Here is a 19,177-nt window from a genome sequence, read left to right on the forward strand (position 1 = left end):
TGGCAGGCGGAATGGCAACCGCCCTCAGACTTTGACGGAAGCACCGGTACTGTTGCAGACAGTGCCGTTGCTTCTGTCCTCCCCATTCTCATTGAATCCTATACGATTCGAATGGGAATGGGGAGTAACTTTTTCCAGCACCTGGCTTTGGGGATGTAATGCCCCGGTAATTCCCCAAAGCCAGGCACTGGAAAAATGTGCAAGTCCGGCGGCAGACTGCCTGTTTTACCGGCATGGCTACCGCCGGACTTGTAATGAGGCCCAATGTTCTGTGCTCGTCTGTTTTGCCGTCATCTGTCCTACCTCCCTGTTTCCCTTGATACAGATCCTTCTTCTTTCTCTTGGGTTTTATACCCATCTTTATCCCTTTTTTGCCTATATAAATCCCCACTCATTTTCCCTATGTTTGCTGTTTTATGCTCGTCAGGCCATGTTTGCATTCTTGGTATTCTTTGCAGCTCCCTACAGGGCTGTTGTGATCCTCTCTCTTCCTCAAATCATTCTTGTGATTTGATCAGCACTATACCCCTATGAAATAAATAATATATCTCATCATCCTTTAAACCCCTACTTCTGTTAATTTTTTATTTTCTTTTCCTCATCTATTAACTCTTCTCCCTCTTGCCTTCTTTGCAACCTATGTACTTTCAATCTATGTGCTTCTATCTTCTCTCATTTCTTCTCTTCTAGTCTCTCCTTTTCTATCCTTGCCTCGTACCTTCTTGATTCTTCCTTTACCTTCCTCTCTTTTTCCGTCTCTTCTCTATATGCTCTCATGTTGTCTTTCTTTCCCACTCTTCTCTTTCTTGAAACCCATCATTGCCCTTATCGTCCAGGTTAAGTAATATCTGTCCTCCCATCCATTAGTTCTGTACTATTGTTATTCCCTTAGCCTTGTCCTTTATTTTCTTCTGTCTCCTTGCCTCTTCCTCTATCTCCACCTGTCTTATCCTGCCTGTCCGTTCACTCAGCATGCCGTTTACCTTCATTGTGTGTTGATATATATTTGCGTCCTCTACTTTTGCTCTCTTCCGTGTTGTCCTCACTGTTATAGGTGGGGGGCATGTATGTCGGATTAACATACCCCTCTGCTGCTTTCAATTCCTTTAAAGGATAACATCCCTGCTCCTCAGTATCTGCACTTTTGTTTTCAGGATGTGAAAGGGGAGCCGAAGGCAGTTTATTCGGCCCTTTATGCAGACTAAGCATCCACTCCTTCTCGGCTGGATCTTCTTCCTCACTCTGACACATTTTCCATGAATCTAAAACAGCCAACCTTTTCTGTAAGTTATTTCCCTTATATGTGGCATGCAAAAATGTTGTCATATGTCGCAATACTTTTTTTGACAATGAACACTCTTGAGGCCACTGCATGAGTGTTTTATTGGTTGTGCCTTGGACCCAGTCTGAATGATACTTCCTTAACTTAGAGGTATATCTTGGTTGTGTCCTGCATAAGTGTAGAAGAGGAGTGTTTCCTATGATGACAATTTGATCTCGAATATCAATACTTACCCAACCTTTTATTCTTCTTTTTATTTTATCAAATCTAGCACACTGAACAATTTGAGCAGGTACCATCCATCGCTGCTTATTATCCGAAAGACAAAATGTTTAAACCACTTTTAAAAATCTATGTAATTATGTTAGTTTTTGTTCCTTCGTTTACACTTTCTATCAATTTCTGATGCCTTGTTTTATTATTGATATTTTAAGAATCTCTTCTTTATTTATTTATTAGCCTCCTTTGATTGGTATCCCCTTTTTGAAGTCAATCTCTTGATTAAAAACCTAATAATCACCTTAATGTTTTACTATCGTTTTGTATCTCTTAGTCTAAACACAATACAAGTTTTATACTGACATATGTATAACCCCATACACATATGCACCTTACTTTACTATCTTTAGTAAATATATCTCATCTCATTGTTTACACCATCTTGGAGTTTGATACGTGCTCTTCTTTTTCGTCTTGCCTCACAAATCCTTAATACCCCTGCTTGGAGTTTTTAGTGCATACCCTTTTGCCCCTCTTGGAACCAGGAATCGAGGTATCTATTCCACTTTTTCTAGTCCCCAAAAATCAAGTTACTTTTATACATATATTTACAGCACAGGCCCCCCCTTATTTTTGCCACCTTCGATGTTCTACTTACATCCATGACTCAGCTTGAGTCCCTCAGCATTGACTCTTCCCCAACCGACCTGTTTGCCTTCCGCCCACGGGGCAACTGTGGGGACCGGACAGGAAATTCATCAAAGGGGGACCTGTCAACCAAATCTTCTTTCACATGTTTATTTGCATGCCTATATCCACAGGAAGCTCCACAGTCTTCTGGCTAATCATAGACTCAAATAACCAGACAGACTCAAAGAATATGGGAAAGTACTACTTTATTATCAACATAGAGTTATGTAGGGCAATCTGGTGAACTTCAGGCTGTAGTCCACACACTCACACACAAATGTATTCATACAGAGGTTTTATCCCTCAATTTACGTCATCTATGATGTCATCCTCCATGGCAAACCATAAAACCTATTGAAGGGAGCGACTGGTTAAGAGAACATATCTACTTATAGTATACATAAGTGTTAAGGATACCATTGGCTGCCCCTTATCTGCCAGGCATGCCTTGAACCTCCTCTAAATAGGCATAATACTGATTATAGAGGAAAAATGGCAGCGGGTTGGCCTATGCAACATTGTATAGCTTGCTGCTTCATAGACCCTCTGATTGGTTGGCATGCTATCCTAACCTTGGACTTTCAGCTTGTTAGCATCACGTAAGAAGAATGGACCCCAGGTGCTTAAAGCAATGTCAGACTACTGCCCACTTTCCCAATTAGTCCATCGTCTCTCATCGGTCTGGCCCCAAGCCAAGGTTTCTCATTGGTAGTTGACCTTACAGACCATTCTCTGTTCTGGGACTTTTAAGGGTGTACAGGCACACCACTATCTTCATCCAAAGCTTAATGAATAGTCCTTGTTTTCCACTTCTGAATCACATGTGAGAAGACTGCAAATGTATCAATTTCAACCTTGTATGTACTGCTATTTGATTCAATTATACTAGGTGTCATTGCTCCTCTTGGCCTCTGGAGCCCTGCTCACTCCAACCTGTATAGCCTTTAAAGGTTTTTCATTGTTGAATACTTGGCTCTTGCAGATGTTTTCTTCTTTCCTTAATCTAAGAGAAATATGTCTTACATACATGGCTTGCCCTTTTGACTCCCCTTGTGCCTTGCAATTATTCCTTGAAATAGCATCCTTGATCCCAGGTCAAATAGGCTCCTCTTTATTTCTCACACAAAGTTGTTTTTCTAACATCTCCTAACTCTGCAACCCTGGTCTGTCTCTGAGGTAGCTGGATTGGTTTTAATACGAGTCCGACATCCATCTTTCCATTATTGCCATCCTAGCTACAATATGCTTTACTCTACAGCAAGTTTCTATATGTCTCATCTACCTTTTGTTTCTGCATATATACACTTGTAAGTCAGCCGATTACCTTATCTTCTTTGTATATATGATTTCTCCATATTTAAGTACATGTTTCTCCTGTTACTTCAGTTACATCTTTGTTCTTGAGTCTTTTCATATTTTTCAGTACGTCTTCGTGTCTCCTTCATGACGTCACTCTGCCCTCGTCAGATTTCACTTATCGCTCCATGATGTCCAATGGTGTGTGCAGACATTCTTCCACCCTCTCAGGGCAAGGGTATATTCGCTATGGTTGGTGCATATCGTCTCTCATACACTCAATGCAGTATTGAGACAATACATGGTGTCCCTTCTAGGGCTCTTCTCCTGCTGTTCCCGTATGATGGAGGTGAGGGGGCGGGAGCTAGGGATGACATGCCCACCTGCTCCACTACAGTTTTGAATTGTTAGCTATTTATTCCATGGTTCACATTACTCAAAACTATGATAAGGTAGCATTCATTATTTTACAATCCAAAAGTACCAGAAAAAAAATATTGTACTTCAATGGTGCAGGCTGCAGCCATTGCCTATGTGTATGTATGATTAGGTTCCTGTATTAACAACACTCCGATATAATGTTTTGTTTAGATGAGTACATTCGTTAATACATTAAGTAGTTCATGATAGGTCTCCCGATCACACCTGACATCTTGTTACCAACATTATAAGCACAACCCTTTGTGGAGTCTTTCCATCAAAATGAATTTCATATGTGATGTCATCAGTGATGTCATCAATGACATTTGTGATGTCATGAGTGTTAGTCTTAGCAGTGCACGGTGGTGGCACGAGTTATGGCTGCTTGGTTTACCACAACTGACACATTTCTGGGGGGTTTCGGTTTTACTTGTAACCATAACGTCCCTTAAGCAACGTTTTTTCACTGACTTTCATAGGTTTTTATTAGTGCAACTTAACCATAACGTCCCTTTAACAAAATTCTTAATGTGAATTTCATAGGTTTTTATTAATGAAAATGTTTCATGATGTTGCATCGCTGTATATAAGCTATTAATAATTCCTCTTTTAGCATATATGAAAGAACTATAAACCTCCTTTAACAAACATGTTTTTTGCAACGCATACTTATGTGAGTCGATATCAGCAGAGCATACCCCAATAGGCAAATCAGAGGAGAAATGTGTCCTTGCTGAAGTCCAGGCCCTCTGCAGCGACAGTAAAGTTATATCACTATTTTTTGTACTTACATTTCAAAACTTTCAAAAAAGTAAACCACAGTACAGATTTCCAAAAGCATCCTTTCATTTCCTTGCTGATGCTCCTCACAGAACTTGGCTGCAAACCCGTCCAGCACTCCGGGCTGCAGCTGCAAGCCGATTTATTTTCCCATTTAAACCTACAGCTTTGGCCATGCTGCATGCCCCAATAAGTAAATCAAAGTAGGCATATGTCCTTGCCGAGGGTCAGGCCCATTGTCCATGCACCAAACTTATATAACAATTTTTGTATGCCACTGCTCACGGCAGAAAAGCTATATCACTGTTTTTTGTACTTGCATTTCCACACTTTCAAAAAAATGTAATACAGGACACATTTCCAAAAGCATCCTTTTAGTTCCTTGCTGATGCTCCTCGTGCAAGTTTGCTGCAATCCTGTACAGCACTCTGGGCTGCAGCTGCAATCAGAATTTGTTTTCCCATTTCAACCTAGAGCTTCAGCCATGCTGCATACCCCAATAAGTAACTCAGAGTAGGCATTCGTCCTTGCCGAGGGCCAGGCCCATTGTCCATGCACCAAACATATATCACTATTGTTTGTGCATACATTTGGACAGTTTGGAAAAATAAAACACAAAACAGATTTGCAAAACCATGCTTTCAGGTCCTTGATGATGCTCCTCACATAGGTTTGTTGTCATTCAGTACATCACTTCAGGCTGTAGCCGCTAGCAAAATATTTCTTCCCATTCAAGCCTAGGGTTCGGCCTTGCTGCGTGCCCCAATAATCATGTACACGATTATCAAGAAATTGCAGGACAGTGCATGGGTAGGTCACTGTGCTTCATCTAGTACTTTAAAGTGATTACCCTGCTGCTGGTGATTGGGTTCTTTGGTGAAGGTGCCCTTCCTTCTTCAAGTATTAGGTTTAGAATAGGACAGTGAGGCCTGTTCACCTCAGCGCTGGGTTATTCAATAAGTAACTGTTGTTGTAATCAACAAGTCTTCAAAACCATTCTTGATGCTGTATTTATTGTTAGAACTCAGCCGACATGTAATTCAACTCTTTAGAGTGTTCCTTAAGGCATACGTATTGTGGGTCAGTCATTGCTGCAAGGTTGTGGAAATGAGTCCAGCATCCAATCCCAATATCTTGCCCTACTATGTTCGCAAATAAGGGTGGCCAATGATTTCAAGGGGTGGCCTCGTGACCACGTGGGCACCTGGTTCATGCTGCTTGGTAAATTATCTGCTGATTAGCATTGACTCAGCGTCTATGCAGCGATAGTCACAGTGATCTGTTCATGCAATCTTGTGCAGCACTGCGGGCTGCAGCCACGGACAGAATTTTAGCCACAGGAAGAATTTATTTTCCCATTCAAACCTATCCCAATTTTCAGAAGCTTCACCACGTAGTCAGTCCCTGGTGGCCATGCCCACTTTAACCCCATAGCTAGTCTCTCGTGGTCATGGCCAGTAGCCAGATTATCCGAGTCATGGCCTCTGACCATGACTCGGACCATCTGGCCATTGCCCATGGCCAGAGGCCATGACTCAGTCACCAATGGTATATCACTATTATTTGTACCTACATTATGACACTTTTCCAAAAATAAGACACAGACGCATTTGCAAAGCCATGCTTTCAAGTCCTTGCCAATGCTCCTTACACAACTTTCCTTCAAATCCATCTATGTTTTATTTTTTGAAAAGTGTCAAAATGTATGTACATAAAATAGTCCCAGTTGACAAAATTCATCCAGACTTTGCAGAAAAATTCAAGGTTGGGTCAATACATCTTTTTGCAAACCGTTGTGCAGATTCGTGAAGCAGCAGCAAATTTATAAGCCTTTCAAATATTTTGTTCTCTCTTGGCAAAACAGCTCCAATATCACAAAGTTTCATACAGTTTCATTCGGTGGTGCCAAAGTTATACACCATCCAAAAACTACTTTACACCAACCCGCCCTTTTTTTGCTTTTTATGGCCATATCCCATCCCATCCTCATCACCCCTCACATCCCCATAGATTGTTTAATCAGTTTGACAAGTGCAATGTTGTGTTTTTTAATATGTTTTTACTGCAATGTTCGAGGACAACGGGCTGTGCCTGCGAATCCAACATGTTGGGCGTTTCCAACAAATGTGACATACCTCCTGCTTTTCACCATCAAATCAGCGCACGCTTCTAATGTCCGCGGACTTCACGTCGCTTTCTGGGCAAATCGGAGCCCTGCTCGGGTACCGAACAGGGTAGTGAGCCTGCGGACCAAACCCAGATATCACACATATTTTGGATCTACTTTTTGCCAGTTTTACAAAGAACTACTGGACGGATTGACACCAAATTTACAATAGCACGCTTTTGGGACCAAGATGCAAATTTGGTGATAATCCTTCCAGCGGTTTGGGCTGTAGGCATGAGCAAAATGTTTTTTTTCCATTGTATCTATGGGAAAAACCAACAATTTCGGGACGTCCCCTATAATTTTGCTCCCCCGTACGAAAACCTCACCAAACTTCGCTGAATCAATCTGATGGGACCATATACTTATTTTGCAAAGTTACTTGAGGATTTGTCCCGGGGGGGCAAGTTATGAGCCGCCAAAAAAGTGCTCCTCCTACGGGTGCAGCAACTTAGCCATAACTATAGGGCTGCTACTGCAGGCACTGTAATATATATATATGGGGTGGGGGAGGGACCAGAGGGTTGAGGGCAGGATGGAAGTAATGGGATATCGGGGACCCCCATTAAAAGAATAGAAAATCAAACTACTAAAATTAGGTTGATCAGTCAGAATTAACAGTAACAAATGTGTTTCTATAAAACCATATAGAATCAGTTGCTCCTCCTAGTTGCTTTATGTGTAGGGCTTTTGCAGATAGGAAACTGACTCTGATTTTGGGAAGTTGTAAACGGAAATCACCAAAATTGGTCAGATCGACCTGTCCTCAGAGAGGTTAGTCACTGCGTCAGCAAAATTGTCCACAAACACTGGATTGTTATAAGGTGGACTATAGACCATTAGAAAGTCGAGTGTCGCCATGTGGGAGATGTTGCATTGCACAAGGAGGAATTTGCATTCTGCTTTACAGTCAGATGGATGTATGTTTGTCTGACTGTGTCCTTGTTTATGATGGCAATAACTAATTCCTTCTTGTCTGTCCTGTTCATGGAATCAGCTTTGAAGGATGGTTCTATCACCTTCTGTAGATCCAGCGCATAATCGTCCACCAGCCAGGTCTCAGTGACGAAGAGGAGTTTGGTCTCACCCTCTACAAGCATCTCATAGATGTCGGAACTGTGTATATGAATCAGGTGTTGGTGAGGAGGAATCTGGTTTGGTGTTTAGTTTTACTGTGGGCTTATCATGATAGGTTGTTCTCGAGTGGGTTCTACAGCGTCCGCTTGGGCTGATCTGTTGATGTCTTGTGTCCAGTTGAGGATTGGTTTTGCTATTTCCCCAGAAGGGCTCATGCAGCACCGGGAGAAAGAAGATTTGGGGAAAGCAGTTTGCTGCTTCGGGGAGGGGGGACGTTCATTTCCATTGGCACCTCATAGTGGATGATTCCCCTTTAAATTGCTGAAGCTCTTTGGTTTTAGTAACCGAGAACTTCATCACTAAAGCACACTACTAGGGCAAAACAGGCCTGTGATTTCTCACTGACTTTGAAACATGGCCGTGTACTGCTTCTTTTTTTTAAAGGATTACATTATCCTGTGTATCTGTTGCTAGTTTTTATATATAAAGCTGAATGTATGTATATGTGTATGTTTGTCCGGCTATTCAAATCCACACCGTTGAACCCACATGTACCAAATTTTGCATGGATTCCTCATTTGTCTGGGGCAAGATTGTAGACTATGTTTGGATGCAGAAAATCCACTCCGTAGACACCCTCATTTACTGATGCTCACCCCGATTCACTACAATAGATACTAGAAAGAGGCAAAATTTGGAAAAGTGCCTGAAGCAAAATGTTCAATGTGTTGGTTATTCCTTTGAAATGTATTACTACTGTATACAGTTTGAAAGTGTTTATTAAAGCATTTTTAAAGGGAATTAAAAAAATGTAATTGTTTTTATTTTACCACTTCAAATATGGGAAATGGCAAGGTTACAGTTGACTTAAGTTCATTCATGAGAAGAGAGCACAATCAATCAAACTTTCTTGAACATTTTCTCAAATGTGCTGAAGCCATTGAGTGACTGAAACATGCCGCACAAAAGACGAACATCACTTGGAAAAGCTCCATCTGATGCAAAGGGAGAATCAATATCAACAGCTTCTGAAACATGACAACAAACAGCAGCACGACTTGCCGAACAGAGGAGAAGAGATACTTTCTCCAGGGCAAATGAGATGCCCGAGCAAACTGAAGCAAGACTTGCTGGGCATCAGGTAATATTATCCAAACCAAATATATCGGCACATAAATCATAGTCGGGAACGGCCATAGGCGATATTTTTAGTGGAGATAATATTTGGGGTTATTGGGAGCGGAGGTTGCGGGGTGTCCCCCGCTCCTTTTAAAATAATATGGTAGTTGCGGGGGTGTCCCCCACAGGATCCATGCCTTAATATCACCACAAAAATATGTAAATATTTTTGTATGCTGATATTTTTGCAGGGATATTAACACATGGAACCTCTTGCTGACATGTGGACAAGAGCAACATCCTCCAGGCCACATGGGACACCAGTGCAAACTGAAGCAAGACTTGCCGACAAGAGCAACATTAGACACCGCTCGATCAGGAAACGGGCAACGCCGAGTACCCCAGCTAGTAGGTTATAAAGTAAAGACACAAGCTTGAAACTCAATCATACACAAAGCTGCCTACAATATAAGCAGAATGTAGATATCCATTACAAATTCAGGTTGGTAAGTAACTGTATGGCTGGGATTTATTTACCAGGAGATTACAAAGCAACTGTTGACTGAAAACCTATAGAAGTTCTGTGAAAAATTGATTCATTACCTAATTATCATTCATCCTAACGCTGGCCTTCATTCTTTTTCCACTCAGGTTCCCAGTGGACGTACGCAGGTAAGTCCAGTGCAAATATATGGAAATTACCCTTGCAAGCTTCCTTCATGTGAGTATCACGTGAGTCTTTGTTGCTTTGCATGTAAAACATTGTATTTTCCCTAGAGATGTCTCATGGCATAGAAACGTCCACCCTGGTCTACGTTGGGTGTTTGGGGGTCTATTTTACACTGCTTGGAAAAAGGGGAAAGTGGGCTTGCCAAATTTGATGGTATTCAAAAATACCTTTCACAAATTCTCAATATGCAAGCCTTTTCCTCCATTGATTATACACAAAATGAATCACTAAAGAAGTTTGTATGAACAATGTATCCGAGGCCTTTATTGTTGAACAATGACAAAAGATATATATATATATACATACATATATATATATATATAGTTGCTGCACGTCTGTACATATGCAAAGCAGCCGTAAGTGCTGTTAAATTGTGATCAGTTGCGTTTGGCACTGAAGAAGTGTCTACTGTTAAGACTGAAAAGCATAGAGGCAATGCATAGTGAGGTGTACCCAGAGTTTCAGGTGGAACTAAGAATACATGGATAGGAGTGTTTTAAGTGTAATTGGCATGAAAGGGGCAGAGTTGTTAAGCGCATGGTTACAAAATTTGAATTGTGGAGCGTTGAGGTTATGTAAATTACCATGTGTAGCACTTAACATTATATGGACTGTTTCCAAGTGCTCGCAATTTTTGTGGATGAGCACACCGGGACATTGCGACATAAATTGACTTGAATAGAATCACACGACTTGATCAAGTGGAAAAGGCAGGATTATTATAATCTATGTCCCCTAGTTCCACAGCAACCACCTTTGCCAGTTGACTGCGTGGCAGGCTTCAATGTTAAATTAAAGCAGTGGCTTGCCTCTTATATATTCAGGCTACAGCTAATTTACAGGTGGCAAATGACTGCCAGTTCCATAGGTAATTGTGCCAAGACTCCATTCTGGGAATATCTGGACACACCACTTTGGAATACCACCTCCTCATTCATAGAAACAAAGGAATTGATGTCGATGATGCCTGCCAGATCCATTGAGTCTATGGGCCTCATTATGAGGTTGCCGGTAAAACTCACCGGTAGGCGGCGGGTTATCGTCAAACCTGTAACACTGTTAGCACCACCAGACATCCCGGTGCTACCGGGATTTCACAGGCGGCTTTATGGTTATTTCCCATTCCGATGGAGTCCTACTGGTCAGGTTAGGCCTGCCGATAGTTCAGTGCTCCTACCGGCATACTTATAGTTTGGTGGTCCAGAAAGGGTGTCAGTACTTTGCGACGGGCACCTTTATTTACGGACCACCAAACTTGTTATGCCTTTCCATGGATACTATAACATGGAAGCACCTGCCAAGTCAGCCATTTCTGGGCACATTTCAGAAGGTGTGCTTTGGACACTCCGTAATCTGTCTCTTTTCTTCTAGAGATGCAGCCCCCTGGAGTGGACATGTTCTCCTATCCTGTCGCTGCTAGAAAAACATCATTTTGAGACCCCTCCATGAATGCCTTGTAGCGCTGGGGGAGGTTGGGCAGGATGAAATCCTCGGCTAGAGTGAGTCCGTGAGCTGCTGGGGTCTGCAACCTCCAGCTCTCCAGATGTTTTGGAATCCGACTCCCATGATCCTTCTTTTTTGACCATGTTGGCTAAGGATGATTGGAGTTGTAGACCTAAACATCAGGAGAACCGTAGGTGGCAGTCTCCTATTATAATCTATTGGTTCTATGTTAATTCATCCCCAGTTTTTTTCTTTCTCAGCTTTTTTTGCCAAAAATGTTTTGCTAAAAAAATCATCAAATGTTTTATTTTATTTGGGGGTGGGGCGAACCTCCCTGTCCTTTTATGTATTCCCTATACACCACCCCACCCTACCCCCTAAATGACCCCCCCCCCCCCCCCGATATTTTTCAATGTTTTTTTTGGCAAACCTTTTTTGGCAAAAAGTGCCACGAAAAAAAACTTGGACGATGTCTGAGGTCTGTTTTTTCCTTGGGTGGTGGGGGGATAGATAGTCTGCTTCTTGTCTGGGAGTCTTTTGTTCCAGTGAATTTAAGTTGAGAAAATGGGGACCTAGGAATGGTGTTAGATCTGCTGCTTCCAATGGGTCTTTCCCAGCCTTAACTAAAAATATGGTTTCAGTCTTGAATACTCAGTTCTTGGTCCTGTTCCTTCATACCTACTTTCCCCTTCTTATCCAGGTTCACCTGATTTGGGTCTTGGGGTTTCCTGGGCTCTGCCATCCCCCATTTCATGTCCCTAGCTCCTGATGGACTGGGACACTTTTCCTCTTTAGGGCCTTACATCCCAAAGGGTTTGGTGGCACGCAGCCCCCATGGTTGCACCAGCGCCATCATTCAGCTCAAAACATGTGACTTTATCATAGCTGCTCATGGACATCATGAAAAACATGCCCCTACATGCTTCATCTGTACAGATGATACATAAATCATCTATAAATACATTGACACCTCAACCTTGAATCAAAAAGATCTTGACACTGGCCTGAGGCAGGTCACCTCATAGATGATCCAAAACAAACAGAAACCGTCCCAACAGGAAAGTAAACTTTAATTATTGCAGAAAAATGATTTACTGGACACTGTCTCACATTAGTGAAGGATCACTAATAACTAGGTGCCACTAATCACTACTCCTGGTAGTATCCTTATGGCTCAACAATACCTCATCTAAATATAAGATTAAATCATACACTTTGGTTTATCATTCTGGCAATTTGTCAACTGTAGTAATGTACATACATTCTGTATTGAACATACAACCAATTCATGAAAAAAAGTTACAGTTTATTTACATGATTGTCCCAATTCCACAAATTCAAATATTAACATTTTACAAAAAATGAAAAATAGCAGACATGAATAATCCCTGAAAATCAAAAATAACCACAAAGGGGAGTTCATGCCCAATTATTTTTTAACAAAAGCAAAAGCAAAAACATCAGATTACATCAAAAAATAATCTGTTCAACAGAACTAATCATGAAAGAACACAATCATATTATTCTGTACAATACTTTGCGTAAGAGATTTGGTTCTACCACTAGGTAGAGTTCAAAATCTTGCAAATCTACTCGGGGTCATAGATGATGACAAATCAACTCAAACTTGACGCAAACAAAATGGAAATGATGATTTGCAGCACCACAACCACGGACTCCACATCAGTCTCCTGATGCGAAAAAATTGGGCCAGCCCAGAGCCGAATGCGCAATCAAAAGTATTGGCCTGTCATGAACAGTGCCCTCACACTCAAATCCCAGACCAAACCTATAATAAGAAGTTGTTTCTTCCAACTCTGAATCATCTGGTGCAACATTCCATGCCTGACCCTCTCATGCCAAAACCATGGAAGCATCTTCATTAGTACTATCTAGGATCGACAACACCAACAACCTCTCTGTTGGTCTCACAGACTAATAAAAGCCCAAAAGGCAGCAGCTAAACTCCTTCTAAGACTCCGACAGGAATATCACACCCACCCTCAGAATAGTCCTCTGGCTCCCGGTCAAATGTAGGCTACAATAAAAAACCCTCTTCATCACCCACCACGCCTTCCGTGGCAGGGGTCCAGAATTCACGAACAAGAAACGTATCCACCACAAGCTGACACAAATCCTGCGATGCGGCAACAAGACCTTAGCATCAGTGCCAAGTTTAAAAAGGAGATATTCCAGAGAATTCCCCTCCTGATATCTGTTAACCAAAATTTGGTACAGAGTTCCCAGGCATCAACACCTAGAGAAAGACCACCTAGTCTTCATAAATATCCCCAAAACCATGCTATTCATTAATTAGACCGCAACTGACATACTAGCACAACAGGACCAATTGAAGCAAACTGGACCAATCTCAACCAGTAGTCATCCCAGACTCAGCCCCACAGGTCCACCTGAACCAAGCAGAACAACAAATAAGAACATGTAAACCCTAAAGAACGAAGGGCTCAGATATTTACTACATACATAATCTCCATAGCCAATGCAAAATAGTAACACATTTAAAATCATCTCATTGATAATATTACATGTGGGACAGAAGTAGACCCAGTCCAGTTACGCGTAAACTTTCTCACTCTCAGGGTACCCATCCTAAATTCTAAGAAGATCGAGCGAACAAACAGTGGTAGAGGTATGTCAAGATAGGGTTAGAACCCGAGTACTTGTTTGTTCAGCAAGTACATCTGGCAAGTACATCTGCCCCGTACTCCATTGGTGGCAAGAATCCTCCAGCCTTCCAGAAGACAGTTCTTTCATAGCTTTAGCTACATTAATCTTGCTTCCTCTACTCGTGGAGGTCGGATCATGCCACAGGCTATATGAATTCAGGGCTAACAGCCCTGTGTGAATGTGCACTCTCCATGGGAGGGAGCATAACCCCTTCAGAAGCCAAAAGATAAGATACTGCCTCCCTAAACTACCCCAATGTGGGGGTGCTCCATATTCTCACCCAATACAATACTGGCCTAAATAAAGCAATATCAAATATGGGGTGAATTCCACACTCCAAGTGGAGGGGGGCATTTGGCATACTCGTAAGAAGTCTCAGGAGGGACTTTAAAAACTTGTTCTCGATTGTTGTCAAAGAATGGCAGTTTGTGTAGCCCCAAATTCCAGCACTGTGTAGTGCTGAAAGTAGTGCCTGTGAGTTACAAATCTCAAGAGTTGGAGTCACTGCTCCACTTCCATGACTAGCTGCAAACATTTGCATGCACCCGCTATTCCTTTCTAGGTATATGCATGCTTTGGTGAGCTGGGCTTGCCATAAATCATTTTCATGGAGTCTGGTTCCTAGATAGTGATAGGGGAGGACTTTTACGAGTCTATGGCCGTCCACCTCCACTACGAAATTGCATGTGCTACTAAATTTCGGACTAAAAATCATTACTTTGTTTTTTTACATTCAGCTCCAGTTGTAATTGGTTGCACTTCTGAATAAAACGACCTACGGTGTGTAAGTCCTATGGGGCTACTCGCTAATAAGACAGCATTTTCTGTGAAACATAACCCCAGGAGCATATCACTGCCCAGCCTTGGTGGGTCAAGGCAATTCGTGGTAAGCTCCTCAATAGCCTCAAATATAAATGTTCAAGAGGAGCGGGGAAAGGACGCATCCCTGTTTCACTCCTCTTTCAACCTCAAATTCTTCTGTCCCCTCGCCCCGAGACCTCATCGTACAACTGACTTATTGTCAGAGTACAACTGGCAGATAATGGACAGTAGGTGGCCAGCAATGTCCCTTTTGCTAAGAACCTGCCAGAGCAGGCCACAGTGGACAATATTGAAAGTGGTCTTCAGATCTACGAAGACTGCATAGATGTTTACTTTTTTCGGGATGGTGTAGCTCTGGAGGATCAGGAAAAGGCACAAGCTCTGGTCAATGGTGCTCATTCCCAACTGGAACCCCGTTTGAAGGTGACTGATAATCCCATTAGTGTCCACCCATTGTTGGAGGTGATTCAGGATAGTTTGGACAAAACGTTTGCCTGCTGTTTCCAATAGGCAGATCGGACCGGTAATTACTTGGAATCTCCCTCACCCTTTTTGTAAATAGGGGCTATGCCAAGAAATTTGGATGGTATTAAATCTAATCACTGCATTAAAACGTTGATACAGAACTGGAACCCACACCAATGGGGAACCCTTATAAATGTCAGCAGGAACATGATCATGATGAAACTGGAACCAAATGAATGTGGGGAGTTGTCCAAACTTTCCATCCAATCCTTGCATGTGAGGAAAGCTAGCCACCGGGGTCCGGTTCAATCACTTCCCTGTGTGCCTCTCAGAGGGTTGAAGAGGAGGGGTCTGGTCGGCTTGCTGTGACCCCAAAGGGATCTGCCTGAAGTGACCGCAGCTGCATTTCCCGTGACGGAAATGTTCGCATGGGAAATGCACGAACACAAAATGTTCGTACATTTCCTATGCCAACATGCAGGAGTTTCCCGCGCAACCCCCGCTCACTATACTGTATAGTGAGCGGGCTGTTGCGGGGGACACCCCCGCAGCCTTCTTTTTTTTTCCTGTTCTGTTGGGAGAGCTCGCGGGTGTTCTCCGCAGCCCATCACAGCCTTTTTTTCTTTCTTTTTTTTCTTACCAACCCCACCAAAAAACTAAACATATACCACGAAAAGTTCGAACTTTTGGTAGTTAGAACTTTTCGTGGTGTGTGTTTTAGGTCTTTTGGTGGGGTCGGTAATTAAGTTTCGGACATTTCGTCCTATTCCCACCAAAGATGCAGTTTTACCCCAATCAGTGTCCTGCTGCACAGTTTTGGTCTCTAGGACTACATTTCCCTGGGGTCCTTGTGGGACACAGTATGAAACCAGGAATGGAGGGAAATTTGGTAAGGGGCAAGAAACAACTGTTCATGAAACCGCTAATTTCAGGAGTTACGAAGAAACAGAAGAGAAGGCTTATAATCAGAAGAGCAAGTGAATGCAACCCCACAGACCCTGAGTGCTGAAGCACCTGATGAGGTCAATGTCAGATCAGAATCCGTGTCAATGTGAATTCCAATATGGCACTGCAGGCCATTTCCATCTTTGAACCCTTGCAGGACTGTGCCAATGACCCAAAATCTCATAAAACAATTAGCTGATACTACTGCTACTGAGTCTGTAATGAGGGCATTTAAAGCCAAAGCTCAGAATAACCAATAGGCAGAAAGAATAAGAATGACAATGAAGATACACCAATCCAGGGTGAGATTGGAAACCAAGCCCCAGTCCTGAGAGTATAATGGAGCCCTGGGAAACAGAGAAGTGGAGAGACTCGCAGGGGGGTCAGATATGGCTGACTGCGCTCCCTTGATACAAAGGAAGTTCCTGTAGAGAGAAAGCTGAGGATGACTACAGCCTGGAGGAAGTTAAAGGTGCTCTTTAGAAGGCTGAAGACAGCCCAAGCTTGGATGGATAGGACGAAGTGGGGTAAGGGTATTAATTAAGTATTGTGCATGTGGAGGGTGGGTGGGAGGTCTACACCAGCATTTATTTGTGAGAGGAAGTGCAGAAATTCGAGAACCCCCACCCTCCTGACATTTTCGACATTTGAAGTAAAATATATACAGTGATCACAAAGATCCGGCTTGGAGGCCCTGGAGCGAGATGATAACCAGAGTGTTTTCTGACCTGACATCTACCTTGCAAGGAATTGGAAGGCCAACGCCTGAGGCCTTCCACTAATAACCCTGAGATAAAAGAGGAAGAACCTGAACCCGTGACGGGAGGGTAAAACAATATCAGCTGCTTGACAAGGACTCTACTCGGGGGGGGGGGGTGAGTAATATCCATTGCTTTTTCAATCCTGTCAGAAAGCCAATATCCAGGATAGACCTGTTTAAATTATAAAATAAAGTCAAGGTCTAGGAGGGGCCTGCTGTGAATCTAGAGATTAAGTCATGGTCGGGGGGTTTGGTTGCTGTCTCTAGGAAATCTAAGGTCTAGGAATGACCTGTGTTGTGACCAAAGTTGATCACTGTTAAGGGGAACCCTGTTGAGAGACCCCGAGAAGCTCTGGGGCTAGAAGAAGCCCAGGAAAAGTTGTGGTAAGACCAAGGAAAGCCTGACAAAGAATCTTGAAACCTGAAACCCTCTGGGTGAAGAAGCAGGTGAAAGCAGTGAGGGCTGAAGACAAGTCCAGAATGCGAGCAAGTGCTACAAGAACTGCCCCAAAGAATATTTCTGTTTATTTCTGCAGAAAAGGGATGTACATTTAAGGAAAGGTTTTGAACTATTGCTTTTACCAATCTTTGGATCATGTATGTTGTTGAAACAAAGGACCTATCAAGTTTACAAGTTGGGACTTTCATATAACCATCTACTTTGGAACTTTCTTTTGTGGACTAGGGTGTCTCAAAGGGAGACAAAGCACTCATAAGATTAGAAGTTGACCGTATAACATGCAGACTTCACTGCTAAGGGGCTAGTCATCTGGGATGAAACCCACCTTTGTCTTATGATCCCTTGTGCACCATTTTGTTTAGGAGAATATCTTTTTAGTTATAGGATTTTCTCCAGACCTATTGGCATTGAACCAACCCATCGTTGCTAAATCTGTGACATTAAAAAGCATTGTCATAAAACTCACAGTCATTGTCATTATCCGGCCTTACCACAAAGATCTACCGGAGCAAAGACTGATCAGGACATCAATCTCACAAGCCAGGATAAACCAGAGACCCCAACCCTTCATGTCAGCTTTTACAATGCACGCTATACACCTGCACACAATGCTTCAAACAAAAAACATAGGCGATCAGACTCAGTTGGGTCGGTCTCCCCTAATCTTGCCCATCAGTCGTAAAACTCCAACACCACCGCACAAACATCATAGAGTGGAACTCGGGGCAGTCATAGCTGAGCATCCTGATGGACAGCAACAAAACCAAACTGTGGAAACCTGACTTGTTGAAAGTGTGTCTGTGAGACTGAGTGCTGATATCATGCATGGTGGGCGAATGATGTGTGCATGCTGGAGTGAGTGTTTTGAGAATGGCAGTTAAGGTAAACAGCAGAATGGAAATCAAACAGTTCAGTCTAGCATTAAAATGCGATACCAGGTGTCCCCATTAATCGCTGCTCTCCTTACCCTCCACAGCTAACAGATGCCCCTCTCCATCTTCCAGCACATTTACCTTACACACACAGACCACCATGAAGATGGCAGCTGTATGTCTCCTAATGCCAGATTAACCTCAGCAGAGCAATGCTAGAGTTTACATGTGTAGCTCTGTCAAAGAAACCCAAGTACCAAAGTATCGCTACCCCAAATCACATAGAAGCATTCAGGCACTCGGGACTCGGGTAGTATAGGGTTTGTATGTGCTTCCTTCCCGTTCCCACTAATGGCTCAACCCCATTCTCTTTTCTTGCCGAGCTACACGCAACAAGGACGCCAACCTGGCAGAGGTGTGCTATACAAGAACACTCTACATTACTTTACATACATACCATCATGCACAGTCAGAGCCCCAACTACCAGCAAAAAAATGTAAAATCTTGAAGCACTACAGGCAAGCTCAGATCAGCGTCAAGTCAAAAGACGGAAATGCAGCACTTCAAGAAAGAAACCATGTGCGGCTGATGGTTATGGATGACAGGATATGGAGTATAGGGTACACTTCCACGCTAATGCGATCCGAAGCAAACATCACACAGTGACGCACAAAAAGGAAAACTCACTTGTTCACCTGCAGCTGTGCTTACCTTCCTGGCTTACATGGCTTGGCAGGTGAAGAACTACGGTCTGGAGAGTTGCCCAGAGCAATGCCAGAGGTTAGGATTAATTCCAAACCTTCCAGCCATCACCTCTTTTGTTTTGCGTACGTCACCACAAGTGGGACAGGTATGCCAGACTTGGGTCCCGTGCCTGCTGGGCCTAGAGACCAAAGCTACTCCTCACTGATGAGGCCCAACAAGGCGGAAACATGTTTGGG

At 42.9% G+C, this 19,177-nt stretch overlaps 1 protein-coding gene across 1 annotated transcript in view; it reads left to right on the top strand.

Annotated features, from left to right (window-relative positions):
* CA14 (carbonic anhydrase 14) overlaps nt 1–19,177 on the top strand; it is a 329,457-nt gene that overhangs the window by 33,530 nt on the left and 276,750 nt on the right. Inside the window, exon 2 of the mRNA XM_069652164.1 lies at nt 9,702–9,722. Coding sequence (XP_069508265.1) covers nt 9,702–9,722 — 21 coding nt within the window. The remainder of the gene's footprint in view (nt 1–9,701; nt 9,723–19,177) is intronic.

The sequence above is a fragment of the Ambystoma mexicanum genome, chromosome 1p, assembly GCF_040938575.1.
Source record: "Ambystoma mexicanum isolate Mex_15411 chromosome 1p, UKY_AmexF1_1, whole genome shotgun sequence".
NCBI classification, from domain to species: domain Eukaryota; kingdom Metazoa; phylum Chordata; class Amphibia; order Caudata; family Ambystomatidae; genus Ambystoma; species Ambystoma mexicanum.